This window comes from Emys orbicularis, chromosome 7, assembly GCF_028017835.1.
Source record: "Emys orbicularis isolate rEmyOrb1 chromosome 7, rEmyOrb1.hap1, whole genome shotgun sequence".
Taxonomy (NCBI): Eukaryota; Metazoa; Chordata; order Testudines; family Emydidae; genus Emys; species Emys orbicularis.
The window spans coordinates 70,416,881-70,429,752 of record NC_088689.1 but is presented as its reverse complement, the minus strand read 5'-3'; the positions used below and the strand labels follow the sequence as shown (position 1 = coordinate 70,429,752).

Here is a 12,872-nt window from a genome sequence, read left to right as displayed (position 1 = left end):
ACTTCACATAAAGTACCAATCCAAACCAGTGCCCCCAAACCTTGCCAGAGCCCCAGACCTCAGCAGCTTTGGTACCTGGGAAATGAATGGGGTGATCATTGGAGTGCTTCTCCAAACCAAACCTCAGGAGTGTCTGGCTCTGCTGGTAGCATGCCCCCATAAACCTCTCATTGCTGAGTCAATTTCACACTCATCGTTTCACTTTGCTACATCCTTCAGGCTCAGCAAGAGAATCCGATCCATTTGCTAATTTTCATGCATGGTCTTTTATCTTTTACATCTATATTTAAGTTGCAACGAACACAAAGCATAACTGCACAACCAAAACCTCCGTCCTTATATATGAAGGGTGAGTTTAGGGTAAAAAAAAAAAAAAATCTAGCGTAACCATGACATGCAATGCAGTAACCTACTCTTCCCAGCTATGGAGCTGTTTGTGCTTGGGAGCCTGGAACGGCTGCCATTTGGCACTCTGAATTGCAAAAAGATTGCAATAGATATTGATGATTCCTCTGAGATCTGCATTTACAAGGGAGCCCCGAACTCCTCCCATGTGTGAACTGATTCTGAACTGCCTGCCTTCCCTTCCCTTTAGAAGGAAGCACAGAACTGGGTATCAGTGGAGACTCATTTCCAATTCTGCCAGAGACTTCCCCTGTGTGACTGCTCTGTGCCTACTAATAGTTCTCTAGCTCACCGGAGGGTAGGGAAGCTGATTTACCAGTGATGCTCTCCATCCAGACTGATGGAAGATGTTCATAGCTTGCCTTCTGCGAAATACATTTGTGGGCAACTAACTCCACTGCATCCCTGTCTGTCCAGCTAGGAAAAATCCTATTCTCTGAGACTGGGACAAGCGAAGTCGAGTCACTCACTGCTCATGGGGAAGCTACCGACCTGCACTGAGAAACCACGTGTCCTGACTGAGCAGCAATGTCCAGCTTGATGCTGAAAATGAGGACTGACCCTTGGCTCAGTCAGTGTCCTTGTCAATTCCCCCACAAGGTGGATGTGGTAGTGGGGAAGAGAACACACACAGTTAGCACTGTGCCCCGTGCTGCAGTCTGGGGCATAACAGGGCCAGCGGAGGAGTCTGGGAATCAGGAGGAAGGCTGGTCTACTGGCTAAAGTACTGGCCTGGGAGTCAGACCTGGGTTCTAATCACAGACCTGCTGTATGACTTTAGGGAAGTCACTCTCTGTGCCTTAGGTCTTCTTCCTACCCTTTATCTGTCTGGTCTGTTTTGAGTGCGAGCTCTCACTAGGGGTATACACAGCCAAGTGGGGCCTCTGCTTGCTATTTTAATAACAACACAAAGCGGCACAGGTTCTTATTTAGGTGGCATTTACTGCTGAGGCAGGAACAAACGTGTCTCAGGACTGACATGCTCAATTCTCCTAGAATTTGTAAAGTTAGATCAGAATCAGATCAGTAACAGGCCCATTGCTGCTCCCCCTGAAACTCCTGTACACAGGTGAGCTGCCTGCTGCAGTTCCTGTACCTCCTCCACCAGGCCAGGTGATCCAGCATTAACCTGGGAATCAGGAAAAAGGAGGACAACTTCCTGGAGCTTAAACCCAAGTGGACACTGAGCCTGGATGGGTCAGGAATGTTACAGCACAGAGATACAGAGTGGCTTTCACCCCTAGGGCAACAGCTGGATTCCAGCCAGAGCCCTTAGCAGCAAGCAAGAAAGAACCTCAGAGGAGCTTGAAAAGCACTGGAAGGTTCAGAGGTTTATTCAAACATCATGGGGATGGAAAGAGCAGGGAAGCTGCCCTTTCTTGTGGCATTCAGGCATTCCTGAACCAGGACATAAGGACTTCTGTTTAAATAAGTTAACAAAACTTTTCTGAGCCGTCTCAGCAGCGGCCCAGGACGGAGTGGGCCACGGCAGCCAAACCTGCAGCCCCAAAAATAGCAGGTGGATGGGGACTGTAAAGCTGAAGGTCTACTACTTTGGGGGGGGGGGGAAGGAGGGAAGCTTCCAGCACTTATGAGGGTCCTAGAGGAGCTGACAAGGTTGGAGGGTCTCTCAAAGGGTTAAATCTGCCGCCTGCAGGCAGCTAGCTAACTTTCTCCTTTAACACAGATTCTCACAATATTCATCAAAGAAACAACACAGAGATATTAAAAAACTTGCCTGCAAGCTGAGAAACACCACAGGTACATATTTGGCCTATTAATCACCCACTGCCATGGCCTGCTCTGAGAGCCAGGGGGGCTTTGAGTCTGTCAGCTTTCATAAACCTAGCACAAACATGGCCAGTGCTCGCAGAGGAGGCCTGTGCGGGAAACCAAGAGTGTGGCAGGAAGTGATGTGGGTGACTCAGTCGGGGGGCACTTCCCCTTCTGAGTCAGCCCCCCAGGCACTGCCCCCACCAGGGCTGGAAGCAGACATTACACAGTCTAATGTAACAAATTTGTGGCCATCTAAGATTTCACCGTTATCACTTGGTGGTGGCACACTACGGCCAACAGGAATGGAATTCAGATCAGTCTGCTGATGAACACAGGCTCCCTCATACTTGATCTAGAGGAGAATCACCATCAGCAGTAAAGGGCATATGAAACAGAGATGAGCAGTTCTGATTGTCTCCAGTAGAGGGCTGAGGTTCAAATATACATATGAGCCTGTTGATGAGAGTTTGTAACGCAATAGGGGCTCTTTTGGGAAAAACTGTGCTTACAGTCAGACTATCTTCATGGAAGCGATTGTCATTTCTGTGTTCACCCAGCACAATAGGGCCTGAGGCCTTTGGCTGCTGCTAAGAGCTCCATGTAAAGAGGAACCTCTTTGTAGGGCACAAGAAATGTTATTGGTCCCACAAAATCCAGGCACTATGCTACACATTCTTGAGTGCCATCTATTGGTACCTTATTTACATATATGCATTCAGACGTTTTGTTAGAACACTCCTATATCAGGAGCTACTGTCATATTAATAATTTACTAGCACTGCAGTAGTGCAGAAGAGGCCACGTGGCACAGAAGCAAGGTACTACTACTTCTAGCCAATAGAGGGAGCTTCTGGTTTGTGGGCGAGTCCAGCATGCCCTCTAACACAGTACAAGCCCTTGTCCTTTCATGGGCCCTAAGGACTTACGTGCAGCACTGTGGCGATACTTGCCACTATATATAAGGAAGCTACTATATTGCCCAGCAGACACCATTCTTGGCCCCTGGTGCCCATGACCTCACGAGCTAAGAGCCAATGAGCCAGGCCCCCAGCTGGTGGAAGCCATAGAGCTAGTCCAATTTACAGCACCTGAGGGATTTCGTTCATTGTCTCCCCTCTCTGCAGCAGCACTAACACTAGCCTCACCAGCAGCCTTTAGCTCCAAAGTTCTGGGGGCGCGTGTCCTTCCCTGCTTGGAGTGGTGCTAACACACTTCACACGGTGCCCCACACTACTGAGCACTACTCTGGACCTTCCATATTCCTGAGCTGTCACACATCTCAATCTGAAGCCAGGCAAAGCTTGGGTGTTTGAGCTGAGTTGCAAAGTCATAGCTTCATAGACTATAAAGCCAGAAGGGTCCACTGTGACCACCAAGTCTGAGCTCCTGTGTAGCACAGGCCAGAGAACTTCCCTGAATTAATTCCTAGAGCAGATGTTTTAGAAAAACATCCCATCTTGATTTAAAAATGGCCAGTGATGGAGAATCCACCGTGACCCTTGGTCAATTGTTTTCTGGAAGCTTACAAGTCATACGTGTGGAGGGAGTGAACCTCACAGGGCAGAAACCTAGGAGTGTCACATGAAGCCCTGAGAAATGGAACGGCTCTGGTTCATCTCTAGACAGTAAGCTCTAGGGCAGTGGTTTTCAAACTTTTTGTATTGGTGACCCTCTTCACACAGCAAGCCTCTGAGTGTGACACCTCCCTCCCCATATAAATTAAAACTGGGGGTAATTTAATTTAATGGGGGCTCAGGGTTGTCAGCTCCACAGAGCTGAAAGCCCACGACCCCCATGTAACCACCTTGCGACCCCCTGAGGGGTCACGACCCCCAGTTTGAGAACCCCTGCTCTAGGGCTCAGGGCTGTCAAAGCCCCCTAGGTCACTTAGGAACACACGTCCCATTGATGTTCACCCCAAGCATGGTCTTAGCCTTGTAAGAGTCTATATGCCCTGTTCCAGTAGCCGTAACCACCTCTGCAGTGTACCAGAGCAGGGTCAGATCCAGGACTCATGCTTTCTGCACATTTGAAGTCTATGCAGGGTCTGATTACTGGGTCCATCTTTGTCTCTTCTCTAGTACAGATCAGAGAGAGTAGCCAAAGGGAAGAACAGCCCCATGGTGAGGGTACTAGCCAGAGATCTAGGCCTGCTCCATCACAGACAGCCTGTGTGATGTTGGGCAAGTCACTTGGCCTCTCTGTGCCTCAGTTTCCCCATCTGTACAATGGGGATAACAGCCCTGCCCTGCCTCACAGGAGTGTTGTGAGGATAAATACATGGTGAAGTGCCCAGACACTATGACAATGAGCCCATAGGGGTACCTTAGATATTAGGTAAGTCAGGTCTTGTCATATCCCAGGGGCAGACATGAGAGACAAAGAAGATGCTGAGCAGACTGCTGTGTTTGGGGGGGGGGGAGGTGCAGATAGCTAGGCCCCATACCTGACTCAGTCTTCTCCCAGTCCCGTGCCTCAGTTTCCCTATCTGAAAGAGGAGATCCTGACTTCTGCTGCTACAAATACTGACTGGGGTTAAGCTGATCATAACCTCCTCATAGATATTTTGTCCTTCTTCTTGTCCCAGGTGGATCTTTCTGAATTCATCCATTCCCTTAAGACAGACCCCTCCTCTGTTCCTCTTCCATTGCCTGAGTCTGTCTCCCACCATCAGACAACACTGACTCTGGGTTGGAAGAACAAACACTGATAAAACTAGCCGGGCGCCAGTTGTATCTCTGTGCAGAGATAACACCACACAGGGAAGGCAAGGCAAACACCCAGCAGCTGCTCAGGGAGCAAACCGGGTTTTAGCCCGCCTCCCAGCGTGCCCTTCCCTGCCCCATGTGAAGGAAGGAAAACCTGGCACATGCAGTGCCTGCACGACAGAGACATGGACGGAACAACGCTAGAGGAGGCTGGCCTCCACTTCCGGGGCAGCATCTCAGCTGTGTAATGACACTTGGCATTGTGAAGATAAGAGGAGCCATCTACCTGGCCTGTATCGCTGCAGTACCGTGTGCACCCACAATCATGAATGGACTCTGTGCTCACAACAGTCGCACCGGGAAATCCCCATTGTACACAAGGAAAACAGAGGCACAAGACAGTTTAAATGATTTACCCCACATCACACTGAGTCTAGGGCTAGTCCAGGAGCTGAACCCCCCGACAAATCCCAGCACAGTGTCCTAGCCACTAAACTGCCCAGCTTCCCAGTGGGCATGTGAGTCTGATGGGAATATTTGGCACTCCAGAATAACCGTGTTTTGCCTTCATACAGCAACTTCCATGCAAGGCAGAGTCATTAATTCAGCCTGGGTGGGGCGATCCCCATGTCAGCAGTGAGGACACAGACACAGGGACCCAGCTGCTCCAGGCAGGTCACTCAGCTGCCCCACCGTTTCTGGGAATTCCTGCATTTCCCTGGACAGATCCCAGATTAGAGGATCTGGAGCCAAGGTTCCCCTGTCGGCTGAGCTGAGGGTCTCAGCGAATTAGGGTTTGTCTACATGGGGCAACTGACTGAAAGAGCTCCCTGGGTGGATGCTCTTTTTCAGAATGAGCACGCTAATTACCCTGGAATAAAGTGCTGTATTGCAGAACAGAGAGGCCAAACCTGGAGCTACTCCTGTCAGTTTCCTGGTGTAGGCAAGTTCTTAAAGCAGGGCTGGCTCATTCTGCTTGAGGCAAGCACGCTCCTGGCCATGGCAACAGCTCCATAGCAGGGAGATCTGTGTAGTTGAGGGGTGCGGGAGGAGACCAGGAGGCAGAAGCAGCAGCAGAAAGGCCTAGTGTGGAGATGAGATGCTATCTGAGCTAGCCAGACTTTGCCAGGCTCAGGGGTGGGGGGTGAGCTGGGCTGCTGGGGGAAGAGAAGGGCAGGTGTAGCAGACTGAACAGGGAGTATGAGGGGGGAGAGTGCAAGGGGAGCAGGGACCCACCCATGTCCAGAGAGATCAGGAGGAAGAGAAAGGAAAGGAAATAAATAACCGTGTAGCCCAGCCTAGCAATCTGGCTCTCTGCCAAGCTAGCACTGATCCAGCAGAGAGGTCTACGCATTAGCTGCAGCCTCACAGCTCCCATGCCTGGGTTTTCAGCTCAGGCAATAGAGGCTCATGCTTTCAGAAGCACAGGCCCTAGCTTCAATCCCTCAGCCAACCTGAGCGGGACTTCGTTAGGTGAGACAATGAAGGAACAAGAACCCCGGGGGAAGTGAACAACCAGCCAGGCCCTGCTTAAAGCAGCCAATACTCACTGGCTTTTGCTGGAATGAGCAAGTATTACCATGCCCACTGAAGTGATAACCTCACCCTTCCCCTCTGCCAAAGCAGCATCACGCAGCTGGCTTTGGTGGATGCTGGGAGGTGCAGCTAAACCCAGCATTGCACAGCAAGTCCGTGGTACCCTGCATCCCAGGCCTGTGCTGTAACCACTAGCCCACACTGCACCATTCTGCAGTGCTGCAGCAAACACGCTGTAAGGGACAGTAGGGAGAAAACAGCAGGACTTTGGGGACTGGAGGCAACTCTCCATCTAAAGAGAAGGGCGCCCCTAGTGGCAAGGAGGGGAGGCATGAAGCAGCATTTGTGGGTCTGACTTGCATGTCTGTCATGGAGCCACACACAGGTGCCCCACAGTGGGCAGATTCTGCTCTTGGCTACGGGGTGTAAATGCAGAGTAACTCCGTGAACGGCAGTGGTGCAAACAAGAGATTTGTTCCTGAGAGAGTGAGGCAGGGTCAGCTGGAGTTTTAATCAAGCCTGGCGAACACTTCACAGCCCAGCTGTATCCATTCATTTTAAATGTCTGCTCTTTAAAATAAAAACCAGCCACAAACAAACCCAATGCACACAACTCCTTTCCAAAGCTGAGCTCCCAAAAACCTCTGTTCTGACTGCAACTGACTAGACGCACGGATCCCAGGCCCTGAAAGCCAGGGGAACCTGTTAGAAACCACATGGGCCCTAAGCAAGCCAGCCTTCTCCAACAGGCTCACGAGCCCACGGATTTTATTTTAAGGCCAAATTTAAAAGTTGTTTCAAAGCATAAACTCTGTGTGGCTTTTAAGTCTGCACCTGTCTCCAATTAATGACTTGGGATCCTCAGCAGCTTTGGGAAGTTTTCAGATTCTTTTTTGAAAGGCTGTGCCGGTTCGTGTGCCCGCACCAACATGTCCCCCATCCTCTTTGATTTAGGACTTTCTTCAATACATCAGCAAAGATGAAAGCGTGTGGCTAAGCCGCCCCTTTTATCTTGGCATAATTCATTTTCACATCCTATCAACCTTCTCCAGGGCTGGATATTTACATATTAATAATAAAGCCTGATTTTTTTCCTCCCCAGTTTCAAATATTAAAACGTGTCGACTGATAAGACTTGGCTCTCAAATTAGGAGCGGTGGCAGTGAAGCAGAGTTAAAATTATTCGGTTAAAACACAAAGAGACAGCTTTGTTTACAGCCTTCCCATATAGTGAGCTAGGCTGAAATACCACATGCAAAGAGCCCTGCTCTGATTCCAGGGAAGGGGTGTGGGAGAATTTGGTCATTTCCTCAAAGCCTGATGAAATACTTCAGAAATGAATGTAGCGACTAGATCTCCTGGTGATTGGCGAGCTATAAATACACCGCTACCTCGATATAAAGTGACCCGATATAACACGAATTCTGATACAATGCGGTAAAGCAGTGCTCCGGGGGGGCAGGGCTGCGCACTCCGGTGGATCAAAGCAAGTTCAATATAACGCGGTTTCACCTATAACGCGGTAAGATTTTTTGGCTCCTGAGGATAGCGTTATATCGAGGTAGAGGTGTACTAGGGAAAGGAAGAGAGACATAGATAAAACAGGCAGGCATGATAGCCAGAATGGGGTTAGGCATTATTTAAAATTAATACTGGTCAATGAGCTGAAGTGAAATTACCAGAATTTCAAAAAAAATTTCAACTGCTTGGCAATTAAATTGTAATGGCTCTCTGACCTGGCGAATAGGACAGTGCAATTGGGCTCAAGAGTCCTGAGTTCTAGTCTTGGCTCGTTACCCAATTGGCCTATTGGGTAACCTTGGGCAAGTCACTGCCCTGCTCTGTGCCTCAGTTTCCTCATCTATACAATGGAGATAGTGATACTGACCTCCTTTGTAAAGTGCTTTGAGATCTACTGATGATGAGAGCTAGATATTAATATTATTACAGGGCCTGATCCAGCTCTCATTGACATCCCTAGTAGCTGCCTTTCCTTCTTTATTATCCAGCTCCTAGTCTACAGTGTTGCCACCTCTCATGATTTATTCTCAGTCTGATGATAGTTGGTGTTTTTTCTTAAAGCTCCAGTTCCTGGAGTCATGGGATTATGGGAGAACATCAGATTTCATTCTTTAAAACCCCCCACAAGTTTCTAGCCCTCATAGTTGCAGAGTATAGCTTGGAAGCTTGTGTGCACCTCAGAGGCTCAGAAACCAGAAGGCCAAGCAAAAAAAACCCCAAAATGTATTAAAAAAAACTCTTGATTTTGAAATCAATCTTGAGCTTTTTGGGCCTAAATGCAGATCTTTGGATTCCTTAGGGTTGGTAATGCTGAGTCCAGAGCCTGTGGATTTACCCCTAACTGTAGATGTCAGCCTAGCATTATTTCATGAGACTGGTAAGTCCTTGGTCACTTTGACAATAAAAATACCCAAACACACGACAGCAGGAGCACTGATGCCATCTGCACTGGAGGAGGACACTGTCACAGAGACATCTCCTGCATTGAATTGCTGCTTGTCTCAGTTTTCCTTGCAGTGTTTGCTGTGTGGCCCAGCTAAAGTAGTCTCTAACAGACCTACGCAGGCTCCACTAAAAGCACAATCTCTAGCTGTGGTTGCACCGGTGCATTCTGGGATTCCTGACACCCTTGGAGGAGGTGTCTTTGGGGTAAACTGAAAATGTGAGCATGGCACTGCGGGCTGGGCTTAGGAGGAGCAGCTGAATCAGTGCATCCTGCTGCTTGTGGGGACCCCGCAGCACATTAGATTACATCCAGCCGAACTGGGGCAGAGGCCTTGTCTTAGATGTTGCAATGGACACTTGTGCCCATGGTACAACAACTGTTCCAGGGCACTGTACAGATACAGCAAGCATAGACACACAGTCAGATAGGCAGCAAGGCCTTTGGCCTAGCTTGTCAGAGGTATTTAGGTGCCTAAGTCCCATTGATGTTGATGTAAGTTAGGCACCTAAATACCCTTAAGGATCTGGATGCTTCTGCCTAGGGTAGGCAGGGCCTCAGAGGAAGGGAGACATTACCAGTGAGACAACCACTGGCTCCCGACATTCCTCAATACAGCCGAACCTGGGCATTCCAAAACATGAGTCAGTCCCCGCCAAAATCAGCAGATTGGCATAAAATCATGAGATTAAAAAAAAGTTGGGTTTTTTATTGGCCTTGTGATGGCTGAGCCTTCCGGATAGACAGGGGTCACATTCTCAAGCTTTTCCCCACAGCCAGGAGGGACAGAAACTTAATCTCAGCATTAAAAAGTCTTGTGTAATCACAGGGCTCCAGGAGCAGGGGATTTAGGTAAAACATCAAAATCATGAGACTGGAGATAAAAAAAATCACACAAGTTGGCAACACTGATTACCCTCTCAAGGGGTGTCCTGGGTCTGACACTGCCATCCTTACAGAGACAAAGACACCCACTAAAGTCAATGGGAGCTTCACTTGCAAACAGGCTGCAGGATCGGGCCCTATCTTTGTCAAGTGGAAGGTGACGCTGCCTTTCAGATATCCTGAGAGTATGGAAATGGGCATCTGGCCCAGTGGTGGAGAAAGGAGGTGACTGGACACCCTCCTTCTCAGCAAAAAAAGGAAAGAGGAGGCGGAGTCAGGGACAAGGGAATAAAATAGCTGTAAACAATGAGAGTTAAAATAATAATAATAATAATAATACAATGTTATTTCTTTCACCAATCAGCTTCTTTGGTGGGGGCAGTTTTACATACTGCAGAGGAGGAGAAATGTGGGTTCACCCCCGCCCCCAAATTGTGCTTTCCATGTATCCTAGTATCACAAGAATATGTTTTACCTTGAGGCAACAGTTTTAATTTATGTGCATGTGAGCTATGTGCAATACCTCCACCAAAGGGAGCCCATATGACCCGCCGGATGGCTTTCACCCAATCTTCCATCTCATTCTGGGAATTAGCCATGAGCAGGAAGGCTTCGTGATTGACAGGCATCTTTTCTCGGTCTCCCGCACCACCTGAAAAAACAAAACACACACCTTGGTTAGCATCTAGCCCAGAAGTGAACCTTTGTCTCTAAGACCACGACTGGCCTCACCCAATCCAGCCTCGCTGGGTTCGCTTGGTGCCCACTTTGCACTGATGTACAGGATCATGTAGGGCGCAGGTCCGTGGCCTGGTGTGATGCCAGTGTCCCAGTGGGTGCTGCTGGCAGAACGTTCCGCTAGGCTCACCAACATGCAAGGGATGGGTGTAAGCTGCATTATCCTAAGGACAGTGCAGCCCAGCCCTCCTGCCAGAGGTCAGCTATGCATGTCTGTGCTGAGATATGGAGAGTGGGGGCCAGAGGGAAGAAGGTGCTGGACAATCTAGTTGTAGGCTTCACATGCTGCAAGAGAGAGGAATCAAGGTGTGGGCATCTGGCTATGATTACCCCAGTGATAGATTTAACAATCAAGATCATCACCGGAGCAAATCAGAAAGCTAGACATGCTGCATGATGAGAGTACTGGCAGAATTCGAAACCTGCCATGTCCAGGAGGATCCAGATCAAATCTAGACTCCAGCTTTGAGCTGAACCAGATCTACAGCTCAGGCTTAGGCTGGATGGCCATTGGAACCTCTGGAGCTGTCATCAAGGAGCCTGGAGACTGAGAGATTATGAGATTTTAGCAATTTGAGCAGCAGAAATCTCACAAGACCAGCTGTTCTCATGAGATTTCCAACATCTGGAGCCACTTCTGAATCTGGAGCTGGAAGACTGCGCCCCCACATTCCCACCCCTTTTGATTTTGGATCCACCCCAGAACCAGCATTTTAGGGAGCTTAAGATTTGAACCTGACTCTCCTGTCTGAAATTCAGAGGATGGGGTCCAATTTGAAATTCAGATCCAGGCCTACCTCTACTTCATACATGATTGACGGGTGACACACAAGAAAAGCTATTGGCCAGGACATCAAATACACACAGCCTACCCTGTATGCCGTTCACCCAGGGATGCTCAGACTACCACCATCCATGCCCATTCTCCTATTCCAATTTTCCTCTCCGCTGCAGTACACATGGCCCAACGCAATGCCCACTGTAGTCAGTGGGAATCTTCCCCTCCCCCCCACCTTGTGCCCCAGACTTGGATACACTCCAGTGAGGGCCCACATGAGGACACACAATAGGTGTACTGGAGCAACTTCTACCTAGAGGCTGAAGAGACTGGCCAACCCATCAGCTGTCACTAATGGCTTGGAGTTTCCCCCTTCCAAAGAGACTGCCTTTGACTTTGTTCTGTGGACAGTGTCTTTATTGTTCCGTCACTGCCACCTCCGTACTCACTTGTCTCTGGAATATTAGGTCTACTGGAAAAGCAGGAACTGTCGCCCTGAGCTGAGCTGCCGAGATTGCTTGTTCATGGAATTCAGAGATAAGAGAAGGGACGATGGTATGCGCTGGTTTCTATGGAACTACCTTAATATAAACAGAATTTACACCTACTAAATCCTAGTTAATCTGGGGAAGGGAGTGTGTTGGAAGGGCTACAAGCTGCCTGTAAGCCAAGGAAATGCTTGTTCTTGCTATTAATTGTTGCTTAGCTTAAACAAACTCACAGGCTGGGCACTGATTTGCAAAACGAAAGGGGCCGCATGAATCCAAACTCCTAGGGTTTTGTTGTTTTCTAAAACGGAATTAACTTGAACCAAGAAGCCAATGGAATCTTAGCGCATAGAATAAGGCAGCATGGAAGTGTAGATACTGCAGGCGAAATTAAAGTGTGGGTTCCCCTCCCCACATGCAGCCTAGTTCTGACTCTTCTCACACCAGCCTCTTAGCCAGCTTCACAGTGTGGATTTTCAGATTATTTATGTCCTGTGCAGTCTATGAACTAGGATTCCTATTAGAGAGGAGAATCAGGCACCAAGCCCAGATACAGCTCTGGTTTTTATGCCCCCTGCTTGTTGACTTCTGACGGTCAGAACTGATCTATCTGATGCCACCTGCTTTGCTTCTTCCCAGCCCCACACCTGTCCTCCCACTCTTTATAAAGGTCAGGTCAGGGATTCCCACTCTGTTCTCCTCTCAATCCCAACCCCCCGCCCGGCCTGGTATAGTCAGATGACCTCAACACTCACCCCCTCCACCTGAGGAGACAAGTTAACCATGGCAAAGGTGCAGCTGAGCCCCGACCCTCGTAAAAGGCCAGCTCGCCCTGCGACAAGCCACTTCTTATTTCCCTTCAGTCGCTTGCTTTCTGAGTAACCCGTCCTGCCCGCTCCCACCACGGACGACAGGCTAGACCAGGGGTAGGCAACCTATGGCATGCGTGCCAAAGGCAGCACGCGAGCTGATTTTCAGTGGCACTCACACTGCCCGGGTCCTGGCCACTGGTCTGGGGGGGCTCTGCATTTTAAATTTAATTTTAAATGAAGCTTCTTAAACTTTTTAGTAACCTTATTTACTTTACATACAAC

General features: G+C 49.0%; 1 protein-coding gene across 1 annotated transcript in view; it reads right to left on the bottom strand.

The window, feature by feature from the left end:
• Nucleotides 1–12,872, bottom strand: part of ARHGAP22 (Rho GTPase activating protein 22) — a 231,944-nt gene that overhangs the window by 59,955 nt on the left and 159,117 nt on the right. Inside the window, exon 3 of the mRNA XM_065407857.1 lies at nt 10,250–10,426. Coding sequence (XP_065263929.1) covers nt 10,250–10,426 — 177 coding nt within the window. The remainder of the gene's footprint in view (nt 1–10,249; nt 10,427–12,872) is intronic.